At 35.4% G+C, this 15,773-nt stretch overlaps 2 protein-coding genes across 3 annotated transcripts; both read left to right on the top strand.

The window, feature by feature from the left end:
• The first annotated feature begins 3,131 nt into the window (after positions 1–3,131).
• Positions 3,132–8,057, top strand: LOC122401441 (RNA-binding protein 28). 2 transcript variants are annotated; one of them, XM_043403567.1, is made up of 11 exons: positions 3,132–3,287; positions 3,380–3,525; positions 3,613–3,781; positions 3,950–4,215; positions 4,290–4,594; positions 4,676–5,039; positions 5,108–5,276; positions 5,336–5,553; positions 5,624–5,773; positions 5,868–6,233; positions 6,322–8,057. In XM_043403567.1, exons 1-11 carry the CDS (start codon positions 3,260–3,262, stop codon positions 6,442–6,444), a joined length of 2,304 nt encoding a protein of 767 aa, XP_043259502.1. In that variant the 5' UTR covers positions 3,132–3,259; the 3' UTR covers positions 6,445–8,057. The 2 variants fall into 2 exon arrangements, with proteins under 2 accessions (XP_043259502.1, XP_043259501.1); XM_043403566.1 differs by having other exon boundaries at positions 4,673–5,039; positions 6,322–7,829.
• A 2,386-nt stretch (positions 8,058–10,443) lies between these two features.
• On the top strand, positions 10,444–15,656 carry LOC122401559 (probable cytochrome P450 301a1, mitochondrial). The gene is made up of 11 exons (XM_043403760.1): positions 10,444–10,454; positions 10,534–10,730; positions 11,322–11,568; positions 12,308–12,424; positions 12,540–12,616; positions 13,252–13,447; positions 13,506–13,665; positions 13,736–13,905; positions 14,035–14,113; positions 14,211–14,408; positions 15,549–15,656. Exons 1-11 carry the CDS (start codon positions 10,444–10,446, stop codon positions 15,654–15,656), a joined length of 1,560 nt encoding a protein of 519 aa, XP_043259695.1.
• Positions 15,657–15,773: the final 117 nt, after the last annotated feature.

Raw genomic sequence — 15,773 nt, 5'->3', positions numbered from 1 at the left:
GCTAAGAATTGCTCGACGAAGACATGCTCGTTTGCAGCTGTAATATAAAACATTAAACAATTTTTCCTTACGGTTTCTACGATGTCGGACTTGCCTTCTGCATTCAGTTGATGCAGAAAATTAAGACACTCTGTTCCTAAATTTATACTATTAAATGGAAGTTGATTTTCGACTACAGAAAAATTCATCATTCTTACTAAATCTATGTGTTTCAAAAGCTGCGGTTTCAGAAAATTGCGTAATATATCGCATAAAAGTTCTGCCGCAGTCTTTTGAAGCAAATGAATTCTTGTCTCTTGAGTTTGAAAGAAAATGCTAAATTTATAAAAAAACTCAAGAGCGTAATTTAGAAAATAAAGATATGCTTTGGCCTCTGGATTTTGCATCGAGATTAACAGACGTTCCCCGGACTCTGATTTCTCGCTTATTGTCAATTCTTGCAAAAAAAGCAATACAGAGTCCCAATTCTCTAAAAGTGTAACTACGGATGTATAATGCGATAACCATCGCGTAGAACACAATTTTAAAATTTTTCTGTCGGTTGTTTGAAAACATTGCTGAAATTCGCGGAATATAGCCGAACGTTTGGGACTACTGTATATGAAAGTTGCTACTTTTCGTAACAACTCCTCGCATATGTCTGGAATGGTATTGCACGCTTCGCGCACTACCATTGCAGACAGATGACATGGACAGCGGACAGTCAAAAATTTGTCCCTGCATTTTGTTGCAAGCTTTGTCATAAAGGACGAGTGTCGCCCTGTCATGACAGCAGCGTTGTCACATGACAACGCGACAATATTTTCGAACGGAATTTCTCTTTCTATCATGGCAATTTCAAATGTTTTATATAAATTATCTGCGTCACAATTTCTGGCATCAAGATGTAATAATTCTACCAATTCCGTTCGAACATCCAAAGTCTCGGGTGCAACATAACGAACAAGAAACGTCATCCATTTCTCGTTGGTCGAGTCGGATGTTTCGTCAATATAAATAGAAAATTTAGTGTTTTGTAAAACACTAGAAATACGTTTTGTTTCTAAAGGATACAAAACGTTTGATATAATATTTGAACACTTTGTTCGACCGAACGACATATGTTTCAAGACATCAGGATCTTGCCCAATGTCTTTGAAAACTTCAAGAATCGTCTCTGCGGTTCGATACGGAATATTTTTTTCGGCTATTAATTTGGCAAATTTGATTTCCGCGGATTTTATCCTTTCATCCAACGACAGAGGCGATTCTTCGGATTGCGTCGTAAAATTATTATTCAAATTGTCTGCGTTATCGTTACTCTTTTTATAATTCTCAATGTGACACTGAGAATCTGCATGATTATAAATCGTCGATAATCGACATGAAAATTGATTGTTGCAAACCGAACAGAACCACGAATAAGGGTCGCCATCGACTTTATGCAACCATGGCTTGAAATAATCATTCTCAAGCCATTGAGGCATAAAAGTCCTTTTAGAAGTACTATTTTTTTTATGACACCCAGATTCTCCGTGTCTATACACGTTTGAGGAACCGCAAGAATAAGACTTATTGCATAAAGTACAATAAAAACGACTTCTATCATGGGGTACTGCACGTATCCATGATTTAAATCTATGATCATTTATCCATGAAGATAAAAAACCGCGCTTACACTTATTCTTCGATTTCACAACCGTTTCCATGATATAAAAGCAGAAAAGCGAAAGAACAGAAAATTACAGAATACCTACGCGAAAGCTTTTTTTCAATTTAAATGTCTCAGAATGACCTACGGCACGTACGAAATAAAGTTCTATTGAATGAATAGCAGTATATAGACGACAATTTAATATATTTCATTTTGCAGAAATGAATTTAGAGGGGAATCAAAAAAAAAGGAAAGAAGAATATAGACGTTCTAATATATGGCATGTGATAATGTTACAAAGAAATAACAATTTTTTACATTTCCCTCCTGATGGAAGTGACCACCACCTTCCCGTGGTTTCCATTGAACGGTAGCGTGCACGTTATTCTTTTACCTATCGTTACAATTATTTTGTTATGTAAAGTTAAGTCAAATATATAACATTTGATTGTGTGTAACAATTTGATACGGTTATTAAAAAACATAGTGGGAAAAGTCAGTAGTAATCTATTTTTGTAGCGTGCACGGTACTGGCTAAGAGTGGTTTTTCATTTTAATTAACCCTTAATTAACCCTTTACGAGTAAGACTGCTTTGAACAACATTATTCTAAAATATTTGTGGAATACGTTTTTTATGTGGTTTAGGTAGGTATGCAAGGCATAAGATTTCGTTTAATTTTTCCTGTCTAGGAAAGATAGGAGAAAAATATATTTGATCTTAATCCTTCTTAAGATTTATATAAATCGCTTTAAAAATTTGTTACAAATGATGTGTATGTATCGAAATAATTATAAAACTAAAAACGTATAATCATCATTATATGGGAGCTGATCACGCTTAAAATATCATGAGACCTTAAAACGAGAACATAAAACTTAAATGTTAAGTTTCATTGAAATTCATTCAGCCGTTTAGACGCAATCATGTCAATAGCATAGGAACAAAAAAAAAATGTTTTTTTGTAGTAGTCACAATATGATGAGGGGGTCCTAAAACGTGTATTTCCGCTAAAAAAAAATTTCGAAATATTTTTTTCGTTATTGAAATTCACTTATTGTTAGTCGTTGAGGAACAAAAAAAATGTCTTTTTTTCAATAGTCACAATATGATCAGGGGGTCCTAAAACGTGTATTTCCGCTAAAAAAAAATTTCAAAATTTTTTTTCATTATGATACTTTATAAATTTCCTTATACCTTACATATAGGTCGGAAAGTAAAAATGCTGGGGCAGTCGAGACTTGGAATCGTATGCCGATTATCGCGAGGTCGTATTTCAGCTGTTTCTCTTTTACAAGAGCAAGAAGGAAAGGCTCACACTAGCGTTCTTTATTGATTTGCCGAAGTTGTGCGAAGTGCCGAGCTCACGTACACGTGGCTCGTGCGGTAGTATATGCCTGCTATCCCCACCATTCCGTTAGACGCTAAGGAAGTTCGTCGTCACTGTTGTCGATTTCGATGCACTCAATTATGCCAGATCTGGCCACACTGACTGTAATAGCATGTTATTCAATGGCATGAACGTTTTACATCTTATAAGATTTATGTGTGTTAAGCTAGATTAATTTATAGCAATTACTGTGAATATTATCAATTATCGAATTGTAATATATTACTGTTGAAGTGGATGTACAACATGCAGAATACAAATTATAGTGCGTAATGTTGTATATTTTATTGTTAACGATAAATGTTAAATAAAGTTATTTCCTATAAATTCTAATTAACATTTTTACGAATACAACAGAAAATAGGGGTGACAAAAAGAAACTCTCTTGGATCTACAGAAAGAAAACGAAATTACAGAAGTCTAATAAATCAACAGAAAATAGAAATAATGATACAGACGAAAATAAGAAGCCTAGAATTATTGTGCGTAATTTATCGTTTAAGGTTGGTATTTTTTATAATAATAAAGTGTGAAAGTTAAAATAATGTATTTGTATTGCCATATTTATGTTTATTACCTTGTGTTATTAGGCAACGGAAAATGACATCAGAAAGTTTTATGAACCATTTGGTCAAATAGAAGAAATAAATGTTCTAAAACGTGAGGATGGTACCTTAGTAGGATGTTGTTTCATTCAATTTAAAAAGTTAGAGGATGCATCAAAAGCAATATTTAATACACACAAGAAAGAATTTCATGGTAATATTTTACTCTGATTATTTATAATAGAGTCAATCTGATAATTATCTTGTTGAAGGGAATATGGTACTGAATGTTTTGGAGTAAATAAATATTTGTTGTTCACTTTTAGTAAATTATTATTTTAAAATTATAAAAATCTAAATACCTATTAAAATATATTTTTAGGTAGAGTAATAAGCAGTAGTTGGGCAGTTCCAAAATCTAAATATTGTGAAAAATTGCAAGAATTTAAAAAAAATTCAGAAAATACAGAAAATTACAATGCAGAGAAATATGAAGAAAAAGAACAAGAAGAAGAAGAAGAAGAAGAAGAAGAAGAACCATTTAAAAGGGAGGAGTTTATAAAAAGAAAGCAAGAAAGGAGAAAAGCTCTGAAGGAAAAAAATCGTAAAAAAAGAGCAAGGATTGTGATAAGAAATTTGTCTTTTCAGGTAAGAGATGGTTCTAAATGCATTGTGTCTAATTCATTCCCATATATTCGTATCATTCGTTATTATCATTTCAGGTGACAGAAGAAAACTTAAAAGAACATTTTTCTCAGTACGGAACAATAGAAGAAATAAAGCTTCTAAAAAGAGGCGATGGGAAACACGTCGGATGCGCATTTCTGCAATTCGAACTTGTACAAAGCGCAGCAAAGGCCATACATTATGCCAATTTGCAACCGCTTTTAAATAGACCTATCGTCGTTGATTGGGCAGTGCCCAAGAATAAGTTTTCTAAGGACGATTCAGAGAATGTAAAAGACGATGTAGAAGTAAAAATAGAAAAGGAAAGCGATACGGAAGAAGCGCACGAAGAATTAGGTAGGTGAGTAATTTTTTTGTTACTACGTTATAAAACTATTTTTTTACACCGTACATCGATTTTTTTTTTTTTATGTTATAGCAGTGATAAAGAATGTGTAGATGCCGCAGGGAATAACGAATCCGATAGTGAAGATATAACATCGGAAAATGAGGACGTTATTTCAGATGAGAAACTATTGGAAGATGACGAAGTATCCGTAGATGATCAAAAAGAAGATATGGATGAACAAACAGAAACAAAAGATGTAAAGGAAACAAAACTTCCACGATACGAGTCTCACGACGTTTCGGAGGGGAAGACCATATTTTTAAAAAATTTACCATTTTCTGTGAAAAACGAACAATTGAAAAATTACATGCAACGATTTGGACCCGTTTATTATGCACTTGTATGCATGGATCCGCTCACTGAATATTCAAAGGGTACGGCTTTTGTTAAATTCAAGGTAAATATTTATAACGGATGTTTAATAGTTATTTTAATATACGAATTTTCATAAAAATTTTATGACAGAATGTTGAGGATGCTGACAAATGTCTGTCAGCAGGAAAGGAGTTAGAAATAGAGGATCAAATAGTCGAAGCACAAAAGGCGATAGACAGAAACGAAATCACCAATAAAGCAAATTTGAAGCAGGTTAAATACAAAGATTCCAGAAATTTGTATCTGGTGAAAGAAGGAGGTAATGCAATATAAAGTTTCGATTATACTTCGGTAAGTCAATAAATTTTGATTTTTTAGTTATATTGGCTGGAAGTCCAGCTGCTTCTGGAGTATCAGCAGCAGATATGGCGAAACGATTACAAATAGAACAATGGAAATCACAGATATTACGAAATTTTAATATGTTTGTATCGAGGGCTCGACTAGTGGTTCACAATATACCACCTACTTTGGACGATGCTAAGCTCAGAAAAATTTTCGAAAAATATGGCCCAACAAACGCAATTATTAGAGAGGTATCCTTAAATCCAAATATTGCATACATGTTGATTGTACAAAAAAAGACTAAGAATTGATTTTATAAAGGCACGTGTCATGCGAAATCTCAAAGACATTGATACGAAAGGAGTAGGAAAATCGAAGGAGTATGGATTTGTTTCATTTACAAAACACGAAGACGCGCTTCAAGCTCTGAGAAGCGTAAATAATAATCCGAATGTATTTACTCCAAAAAAGGTATGCGTAGCAAGTAATTTTGTAATATTTCAAATATCTTTTTCACAAATTCTTGAATTTAAAACTATACAATCTTGTCTTTTCTTTTAAAAAGAGACCGATAGTGTCTTTTTCGATAGAAAATCGGATTATGGTGAACGCTAAACGAAGAAGAGTTGAAAAAAGTCGCGAGAACAATCCTCTTTGGTCGGGAAATAAAATAAAAAGGAAAGGAGAAGACACAAATGTAGAAGTTTCCACGAAAAAGTTGAAACCTGGGAAAGCAGACGAGTTGAACAAGAAACCATACGCTGGAATGGTTGGGAAACCGGGCGAAAATAAATTACGTTCGAAATTTAAGTTGAAAACCCAAGCAAAGTTACATAACGAGACGGTGAAGAAAGAGAAAAAATTAAACAAATCTTCTAAGAAGTTACAAGAAAAAAGAAAACAGAGGAATGAAAATAAAAAAGTAGTTAAGGTAAGCAGCACTGTAATTATATCAGTGTACCACCTATTAACGCGAACTAGAATTATTGATAGCATTAATCGCGTGTTTCTCTTTACAGCCAAAACAAAGAACAAAGACAAACGCAGCTGACGCAAATTTAGATAATCTTGTAAATATATATAGGGACAAATTACAATCTATAGAATTGAGAAAGTCTAAATGGTACGAATCACAGGATTGAACTATTCGTGTATAGTAAACATTAAAAAGCTATTAAAAGGTTACTTGTCTCTGTTTGTAATGTAAGAATAATAATGTTTCAATATGTTTAAGTTTCATGTAATTATATTCAATAGAATTTTCGGTAAAAAAATTTGCTACGGTCTTAATTATACGTCTGACAAAATAGACAGTGTCTAGAAACATAAGGAAAAAAGTAAGTATTTATATTTAGTTTCGAGTTTCGATATCTCGCAATGTTCCGGTTCCGGATCCGGATTCGGGTTTTGGGTTTTAATGCAGAGAGAACATTTATCGATGTTAATTGAATTTGTAATAAGTTGTATGTAAATAATCATTTAGAAAACCCCTCTGGCCAAATTAAATGCTTGTGAAGTTTGATCTACTTTGTAAAACACTGGTTGACGTTCTGTAGGGGTTAGGATATATGTCTAACGCTTTGAAAGAAATATCGAATGAAAGTAGACAGGGATCTGCGTGGTAAATTACACGTAACGAAGAGTTCTTTCAAAATACACGAGTTTCGATAAATTCAAGTTTCCCCTCTTTGTGATTTCCTCCCACTTCGAGTTGTCCCTTTCTTTGAGACGACTATCATGCTTGAATAGTGTTTAACAGTTGGCGGGAATCGTTGAAGAATAAAAGTGTATCTCTTACCTTAGTTCTGATCGAGAGTGTTCCCATTCGTAAAGTATTCATTGTGCGCGATACACGTACCCAGAAAATCGACTATAAAACTCGTTATGCGTGATAGTTAATTTTAAACAACGTGGTCGAATGTCATACAAACTGGTTAATAAATTAATTTACCCGAATTTTATCTTTACCGAAATCACTGATTGCGATAGCATGTTCGTGTCATTTGAGAACGAACGTTTCGAACGACAGCACGTAGACTTATAATTGTGTCGTATTAAACTTTAGTTATAAGCGAAGAAGAATTTCGTTCGTATTGTGTAAGTACCAACAGATTCGTATTAAAAAATTACGTTTTACAAGAACATTGTTAGGGAAAAGTTAAAAATTATCCTTGGGGTAGTAAATTGATATAATCGCATCGTTCTTTCGTCGCGAATGTAAATTGCATTAAATAAATAATACAGTTGCAAATTAAGCAGAGTCCTTAACCTTTTCGCCGTTGAATTGATCGGCGATCAGGAATTTCTTTAACGCTGAATTAACTTCACAATTTATTTGTTAATAATCGTACATATACTTATTACTAGAACTACCGACAATTATAGTGTATTTATTTATACCAAAGAAATTAAAACACTAGATACACAAAGAAATGTGTAATACAATAGAAATAAGTGTTTATTCATTTTCTTACGGAAAATTGCAGTAAATTTTCAAAAATTCGGTCAAGTAAATTTATTAGAAATTATGACTGGGTCATTTTGACTACTTTTGGTAGTTCTAGTGTTGTATATGAAAGTTAAAAAAAAGTGAATGAAATATAAAAATTTATGATTGTACTTGTAAATACGAACTTTAATTCGATTGCACGAAAGGATGGTTGATCAAATGAAGAGCATTGTGTCATTTAGATCGCAAGTGTCAATGACGTTAAGTAAACGCAATAATAATTAGAGTATTTACGAAACAAAAACTTGGCCAAGGTAACGTTACCGCGTGTATAATAACGATGCAATTAATTTCTACATTAATCTACTGAATATCGAAATGCAAAGGTTGAACTGATTGGTTAATCTATTTGAATAAAATGGTAATGGACAGAAATTTTGTCGTTTGTCTGTTTCCTTTCATCTCTGCGTAGAACTGGGAAAGTTCAAGGTAGAAAGTTCGAAACTAAGTATTGTCTGACGACTTTTTATGGTTAACATAGAATAGAAGCTGTAAGGTATCGCCATTTATACTTCGAACGGGCTATAATTTTAAGGCCCATTAAAAATATGTCCTGATCATTAAATTTAAAAAGAAATAAAATTTAAGTGCAAATATTTCAAAGTGTATTATAAACTTAATATTTCAGTTAAAATTTGTTTGTATATTTGAAACAGCTCGCTATTTAAAAATAGCGTGACGGTACATTGCCGTCAACCGACTGCAAAGTGTTAATTATGCCAAATACAGAAAGTAAATTGTACATTATAAGTAATATCCTTTTTCCTGTTGCTCGATCAAGATCGAGGGTCGTTATGTTAGGACATGGTACCGATTCTGTTCCAAAGAAAAATAAGATGGCGTCAGGACAATGAAACTAAATTATGACTGTATTTTCCTTCTTCGTATTCGTTCATTCGTAACATGTACGTCGATTGATTTCTCGTTGACAGCGTGTTGCAAGACCAGGTCAAGTGTCGTAAGAAAGGATCGTAGGGTATAATTGAAAAATGTCGTAAAACGGAGTGCACTTACATAGAAGAATAGGGACGTAAAGTTTATTACCACTCTTTACGAAAATAAAATACTTAAATGTCTTCGGTCGATCAAAGGTTACAGCAATTTGTAAATACATAATAATTGCTTCGGATCCTCTCTCTACGAATTTAAAAAAATAAATATTACATTCTTTGAATTTCCTAATCTTGCAAAAGATTTCTTTATGGGAAGCGAATAAGGTTCTTCGCTAAATATAAGTATATTTACATACCCGTACAGATATTTCTCTTTTATCATTTAAGCATTTATTAACCTTTTGGATCTACCGACTTGGCTATAAAGACTTATACATGGAGGCAAAGAGTGTGGGAATTGTTGATTAACTTTCTTTCTACTATTTTTCATTTCGATATCGAGTCGAAAAAGATGCTTCTCCATTTACAATCAATTACTCTTTGATTTCATTAATTTTTCTGAGATAAAAGAAACGGTAAGAAACTTTTATTTAAATTTGGCAAAGATAGAGAAAGTTATGTTGGGGCGTACACTCGAAAGGAACGTGATTCTCTGACATACGAACATCAGAAAAAAATATTCTTTTTTTTATTTTATTAATTATATATTTTTTCAATTTTCAACTATATAACAATGAAAATCTATTTAAAATATTTTCACCTAAAATATACACAAAAACAATTATGCAGCAGTTTCTATTCCATCGTTTCTCTAGCTGTGTATTCGCTTAAATAACCTACTGTTTTATTTTTTCTACGTTAAATGAATATACGCGCTTCGTTTAAAAATCTCATACCTTCAATAACTCTGAATAGTGGAAGCAGATATCTTCAATAAAAAGAACATAAGCAGTCTTTACATATAGTTACGAATTGTTTTTGTGTATATTTTAGGTGAAAATATTTTTAAATATTTTAAATAGATTTTCCTTATTATATAGTTGAAAATTGAAAAAATATATAATTAATAAAATAAAAAAAAGATGTGCCTTAAACGGGGCGCGAATTAGTATCAAAAAGTTTGCAGTGTATCCACAGTTAAGCACCTTACTCACTGCACTATCGTACCTCTTGCAAATACTGCTGATACTTTTAAATATAACGCACATAGTACCTTTAATTTGGTGACTTATTTTTGTTTTTCTATTCTATACATCGTTCTATTCAACATAGAATTGTTTAAAACCATAGAATATGGTTATCCATTAAAGGGAATACAAAAATTCAAAGTATAAGTTGCTGTTTCACGCGAAAAACGCCGAAAAAATCGGTTTTTGATTTTTCCTACTACGGCACATCCTGCCAAAAAATCTGAAAAAATTCAGGGACACAACCAATGACAATATGCGTTTACAGTAATTATATAAATCCAGTGTCTCGAAAGCTTCAATACGAAATCGGTATTTTTCTGCGTTTTTAATTTTTCACACCTAGAATTTGGAATCGCAAAATCGGAAAAAATTTTCAAACACGTATCTCAATAACCACAATGCACCAGATTTTTTTCATAATTTTCGTACTCGATTAAATAGGGGAAATAGGCACAAATTCGTTAATGCGGATTTTCCCAATAACTACCCTTCCGAATAAGATAGAGGGTTGAAATTTGGCACAGAATATTTTTTTCTGATGTTCTATAGATGGATCCATCGTATGTGAAATTTGGTTCGAGGGTACATTTGACCCCCTTATTTGGCTATACCTTTTACCGTGATCTCTTTTTGTTTCAGAATAAAAATGAGCGGTAATGTCGCTAGATCGTTAACGCACGGTATCAAACGGACGACTCAAATTCTTCGAACGATAGAAACTTTGGCAACGGAGATCGAAGAACAAGATTTGTCGCGATATCGTCCTTATTCCGACATTCCTGGACCAAAGCCCATTCCTCTTTTGGGCAACACGTGGCGATTCATACCGTTCATAGGTAGTTTTCATTCGACACTGTCCGAATATAACTTTCATTACCATTAAGACTCACACAGTCGTGCAACTCTGAATAAATCGAGTTAAAGGAAACCGTGGGGCATTAAAATTGTATAAAAAGATACCATGTAAAACTAGGAATACTTATTTGATAATAAACGCGCAGATCTAATTGTATAAATCCGCCATACTATGATTTACAGTAAAATAAATCATACGTGCATACATCTTCGCGTAAAGAGAAATTAGGGAGAGGAGAACTTAATATTTAATATGTAAATGCACACGTACTTATAAAATATGTATAAGAACATAAACGAGGACGCAACCTGTATCCACGAATTCGTATAATTCGAGGACGTGCTGCACGGTGAAAAAAATTTACATATACCAGATACACAGTACTTAATTACTTTCTATTTAGAAAAGATTGAAAGAAATGCGTGGGAGGGAATTTATGGAAGGCTTCAACTCGTATATTCGTTTAAGCATTCCGTTTGTCTTGGATCTCTGCGTTAATACGAATGCATTCGTTATTGCGACTACATTTTCGCAAGTACATTTTTAATAAACCGTATGCCCGTTTTACCAGGTGATTTCCAGATTCAGGCTGTGGATCAAGTGTCGAAGAGACTATACAAAGAGTACGGTGACATCGTGAAAATGGAAGGCTTGATCGGCAGACCGGACATGGTTTTCATTTACGACGCGAACGAGATCGAGCGTATCTTCAGGCAAGAGGATAGGATGCCGTACAGGCCGTCGATGCCTTCATTGAATTATTATAAACACGTGCTTCGAGAGGAGTTCTTTCGCGGAAACGCCGGTGTGATCGCCGTGTAAGTTTCAAACTGATCGTTTAAAAAAAAACACATATGCGTATGATTCCTGTAAACGGTTAAAAGTAAAAGCGACGATACGTATGCAATCGGACATGGGTGATCTTGGTTTTACTATATTTACGAATCCCATTTGGTATAATGGGCAAACATTGACATTGCGAACGATGTTACTGAAAGTATGCGCTTGGCAAACTAGTAAAATAGCAAATATTTGTCTCTTCCGTTGAATACACGCGCTTGGAGTGTACCGGGAGTGCGTTAGAATATCGCTACTTTCATGTTAAATGGTTTGCATTATCCTCGATACTTCTCTTTACGAATCGTCGTTTATTTATACGTTTCAATTTTCAATATCCCACTGATTTCTGTTACGGAAACTAGGGTGGACTTGCGTGTTACGCACGCTGTGCACGTTTCGCGACCCGGTTGAAAGTAAATCTTGCGCAAAACATGGGTGCACAGTTAGGTTGTCGCTTCCTGCATGACAGCTAGTATTGCAATTCCCCCGATACATCCTGCTACGACCAGTATACGTTTACCAAAAAGTGCATCGGTGTTAGATTTCGGTTCTATCGCGCGACTCTGATTTCTCTTTACACGGTACATTGACTGAAAGCTATTATAGGAAAGGCTGTTGGAGTAAATCGAAACCGTAACGCGACACTAGAACTTGCTAGGTTTAAAAATAATAAAAGAAAAAAATAGTTTCGCGATATAATATACGTGACTTTTTCAGACACGGCGAGGATTGGTACAATTTCCGTAGCAAGGTGCAGCAGGTGATGTTGCAACCGCGAACAGCAAGAATGTACATTTCTGCTATGGAGGAGGCGAGTTTGGCATTCCTTCAAAGGTCCGCCGTCAAATGTTGTTATTTAAAGTGCTACCTTTCATTCTTCCCTGCTACTTTTTCTTTTCCTCGATGACATCGGTGGCCTGTTGCTAAATCGACCTCGTCGTGTTTTCAGAATAACGAAAATACGAGACGATAACGACGAGGTGCCCAGCGACTTCCTCAACGAGATCCACAAATGGTCCCTGGAGTGTGAGTAGAAAGCAACGAGAAGTGGAACGCACTTTGTCGTTCTAAATCTCATTCGGTACTAATTGAATTGGACTGTTAGTTTGATCTGGTATGCTTATGCAGACGTCTGGTGCAAGATTGAATATGAAGAATAGTTAGAGTCTTAATCTTCCAGATAATTTCTTATTCTTCATTATTGAGTAACATAGAGTAGCGTAGCGTGTAGCAATGGAACATCAACTACTAGGGGCTATTTCCGTCATCAGCTGTTCGCTGTCTTCGTTGAGCGAAAGGTGTCCCGGATTCGAACCCCTGTTTAAGGCGAACTTACTCCATTCCTTCCCTAATTGCACAATAGCGAAAATAACCGTACAACCGAGAAATCGGCGCGCAGTGTTCCTTGAAGAAATTTCCTCCGACTCGCTTCCAACAGACTCTCTGTGGTTACACGAACTCATTAAACGTGTACTTTCCACGCGATTTTCTAATTAGAAGCAACGATTTAAATCTTGCCCTTGTCTTGTTACGCAAGATACAATTTTTTTTTAAACCCGACACTCGTAGTTTTGCGAAGGGTAGGAGGCTATATAAATTCTGTAAGAAGTGTCCCTTCCTAATTTTAAATAAAAATGATATTTTGGAATTGTCTTTCGTAGCCATCGCGCGCGTAGCGCTGGACGTTCGATTGGGTTGTTTGGACGACGACGCGAACATGGAAACTCAGAAGTTAATAGACGCAGTCAGCACGTTCTTTGTGAACGTGGGAATCTTAGAACTGAAGATACCGTTCTGGAAACTGTTCAATACGCCCACGTGGTTGCAGTACGTGAAAGCGCTGGACACTATCGTGAGGTAAAATAAAATTCAACGGACTTAAAGACAAGGAAAGATAATTAATTCTGATTCTCAGCACAACTTCGAAGTTTACTTCCGCTGCTCTGTCGAGGATAAAGGAAGCAACCGACTCCGATAAGGAGCCATCCCTTCTCGAGAGAGTGTTAGCATTGGAAAACGACACGAAGCTGGCCACTATACTGTCTCTTGATTTATTTTTGGTTGGGATTGATACTGTGAGTGTCTTGAAACGTGTCCTAACCGCGTTCGTTCATAAGTTGGAACTTGAATAAATTCTGTTCGTAGACTTCAAATGCTGTGGCATCGGTGTTGTATCAATTAGCACTTCACCCGGACAAGCAAGACATTGCTTTCAAGGAAGTATGCGACGTGCTACCGAGCAAAGACATTCAGCTCGAGGGGAACCACTTGGATCGGTTCAAGTATTTGAAAGCTTGCATCAAGGAGACTTTGAGGTTCGCGCGTTAACTAATCCTAATCCTTTAAAGCGTTAGTTGTAACCGTCGCTTCTTAATCTCTTTGATTGCGGCCGGGTCGAAACAGGCTTCTACAATAATAATACCTTCTTCCTTTCTTCCGATCAGAATGTATCCAGTTGTTATTGGCAATGGCCGATGTATGACCAAAGACACAATAATCAGCGGATATCGAGTACCCAAAGGCGTAAGAAACGATTTTTTTCCCCTCCTCCATACTTTTACTATTACGTTTTTCAAGGGGCAAGGAGTTTCTTTAACGACTGCTTTATTTGCCCGATCAGGTTCAAGTGGTCTTTCAACATTACGTGATAAGCAATCTTGACAAGTACTTTCCACGGAGCAAGGAATTCCTTCCGGAGAGATGGCTGGAAACTAACGGCGTGCGTCATAATTTTGCGTCACTTCCTTACGGCTACGGGAGAAGAATGTGTCTCGGTAGACGTTTCGCCGACCTCGAGATGCTGATCGTCATTAGCAAGGTAATACGCATGCACAAAATGAATCATTTGTAAAGTTAGCTCCCCGTTTAACACTTTGACTGCCACGTCACCCATATATGGGCGACAGAAATTTTAACAGTAGAACTGTAATAATGAATTCTCAAGTTGAAATGTTAAAGAAAATAAATTTTAATGAAGTTACGAAAGCAACTACTACGACAACAATTTAAGTTGCGTAGTTTACAATTGCCTAAAATGAAAGTTTTGGTCCCGTAAACAATTTTAGGATTTTAGACTGGCAGTCAACGTGTTAAACGCGTCGAGCATAAATCCGCCGCCGCATCTAGCGACCAACAAGAGCTTTGAAACGAGAACGACGCCATATTCGGCGAGATTTCTCCGCGTTCTGAGAAATAGTTTAATAACCGGGAATTGCAATTCGGTGTAACGCGCGGAGCTAGTAAATGACACGGAAAGAGAAACCGTCTACCATTTTGGAGTTTTATTGCCGACATACCCGATGCTTACCTTAAACGTAGATCCCCGTTAGTTTCACGGCGGTCACAGTGAATGGCCGCGAACAATAAAAGTCCTGCCCAGCCGACTGAATGCTTTACTCTTTATTACGGGGACACGCTAGGACTCCTACGGTGTCATTAATCTGTCACTTCGATGCCGCGATAAACCGTAGAATTACCTGAGTTTCGCGCAGACCTCGAGCCTACTTTTCCTTCTTAACTTTAATTTCGGCAATTAAAATGTTTACAAAGATTTGCCGGACGTACAGCGACGGCTATTTAAAATTGCACGCGATAGTATCCGAACGTTTGTTAACCAAACTGTCAACGAATGAAATTCCCACGTTGTATACAAAAATAAACTGTCTTTAATGAATCTATCTCAAACCCCCATTAATTACCGAGGCCACGATGGTCGGGAATGAGCATAGTAAAACGGTATGAGAGCGTAAAACCAACAATAGAATACAAAATTCACGAGTTTCGCATTCTTCTATATTTTGTATATAGGTAACATGCTTGGTACAATCTATAAAAAAGTACAAAAAAATTACGTTCTTATTACTATGCTAATATTTCTGGAAATCATTTGGACAAACATACTAGAGCTAATCGCTACGATTTATTTTGATCGTTCGATAATAACGATTATTTGTTTCAGATTTTGCAACGCTATAAGTTAGAATATCATCACGAGAAACTGGAGTATTATATAAATCCTATGTACACGCCTAAAGGACCCTTAAAGTTGAAATTCGTCGATAGATAATAGACTATAGGGACGCTTCCCGTACTATACACGAAATGTGTAGTATTTGTTTCATATGTACATAAATAAAAAAGTGAATTCGTCCACGAATGTCTGTTGCGTGCCGCATCCACGTGA

This window comes from Colletes gigas, unplaced genomic scaffold (assembly GCF_013123115.1).
Source record: "Colletes gigas isolate AHSC1104 unplaced genomic scaffold, ASM1312311v1 Colletes_gigas_Sc00025, whole genome shotgun sequence".
In the NCBI taxonomy this organism is placed as follows: domain Eukaryota; kingdom Metazoa; phylum Arthropoda; class Insecta; order Hymenoptera; family Colletidae; genus Colletes; species Colletes gigas.
The sequence above is the reverse complement of the archived record's forward strand: the minus strand, read 5'-3'. Positions and strand labels throughout refer to the sequence as shown.

Bases quoted from the DNA above. Each gene is read 5' to 3' on its own strand.
- LOC122401441 (XM_043403566.1), top strand. From the start codon at position 3,260: ATGTACAACATGCAGAATACAAATTATA. The intron at 4,595-4,672 runs GTGAGTAATTTT...TTTATGTTATAG, and splicing joins GCGCACGAAGAATTAGGTAG to CAGTGATAAAGAATGTGTAG. The intron at 5,554-5,623 runs GTATCCTTAAAT...GATTTTATAAAG, and splicing joins CAAACGCAATTATTAGAGAG to GCACGTGTCATGCGAAATCT.
- LOC122401559 (XM_043403760.1), top strand. The intron at 10,731-11,321 runs GTAGTTTTCATT...CCGTTTTACCAG, and splicing joins GCGATTCATACCGTTCATAG to GTGATTTCCAGATTCAGGCT. The intron at 12,617-13,251 runs GTGAGTAGAAAG...TGTCTTTCGTAG, and splicing joins CCACAAATGGTCCCTGGAGT to CCATCGCGCGCGTAGCGCTG.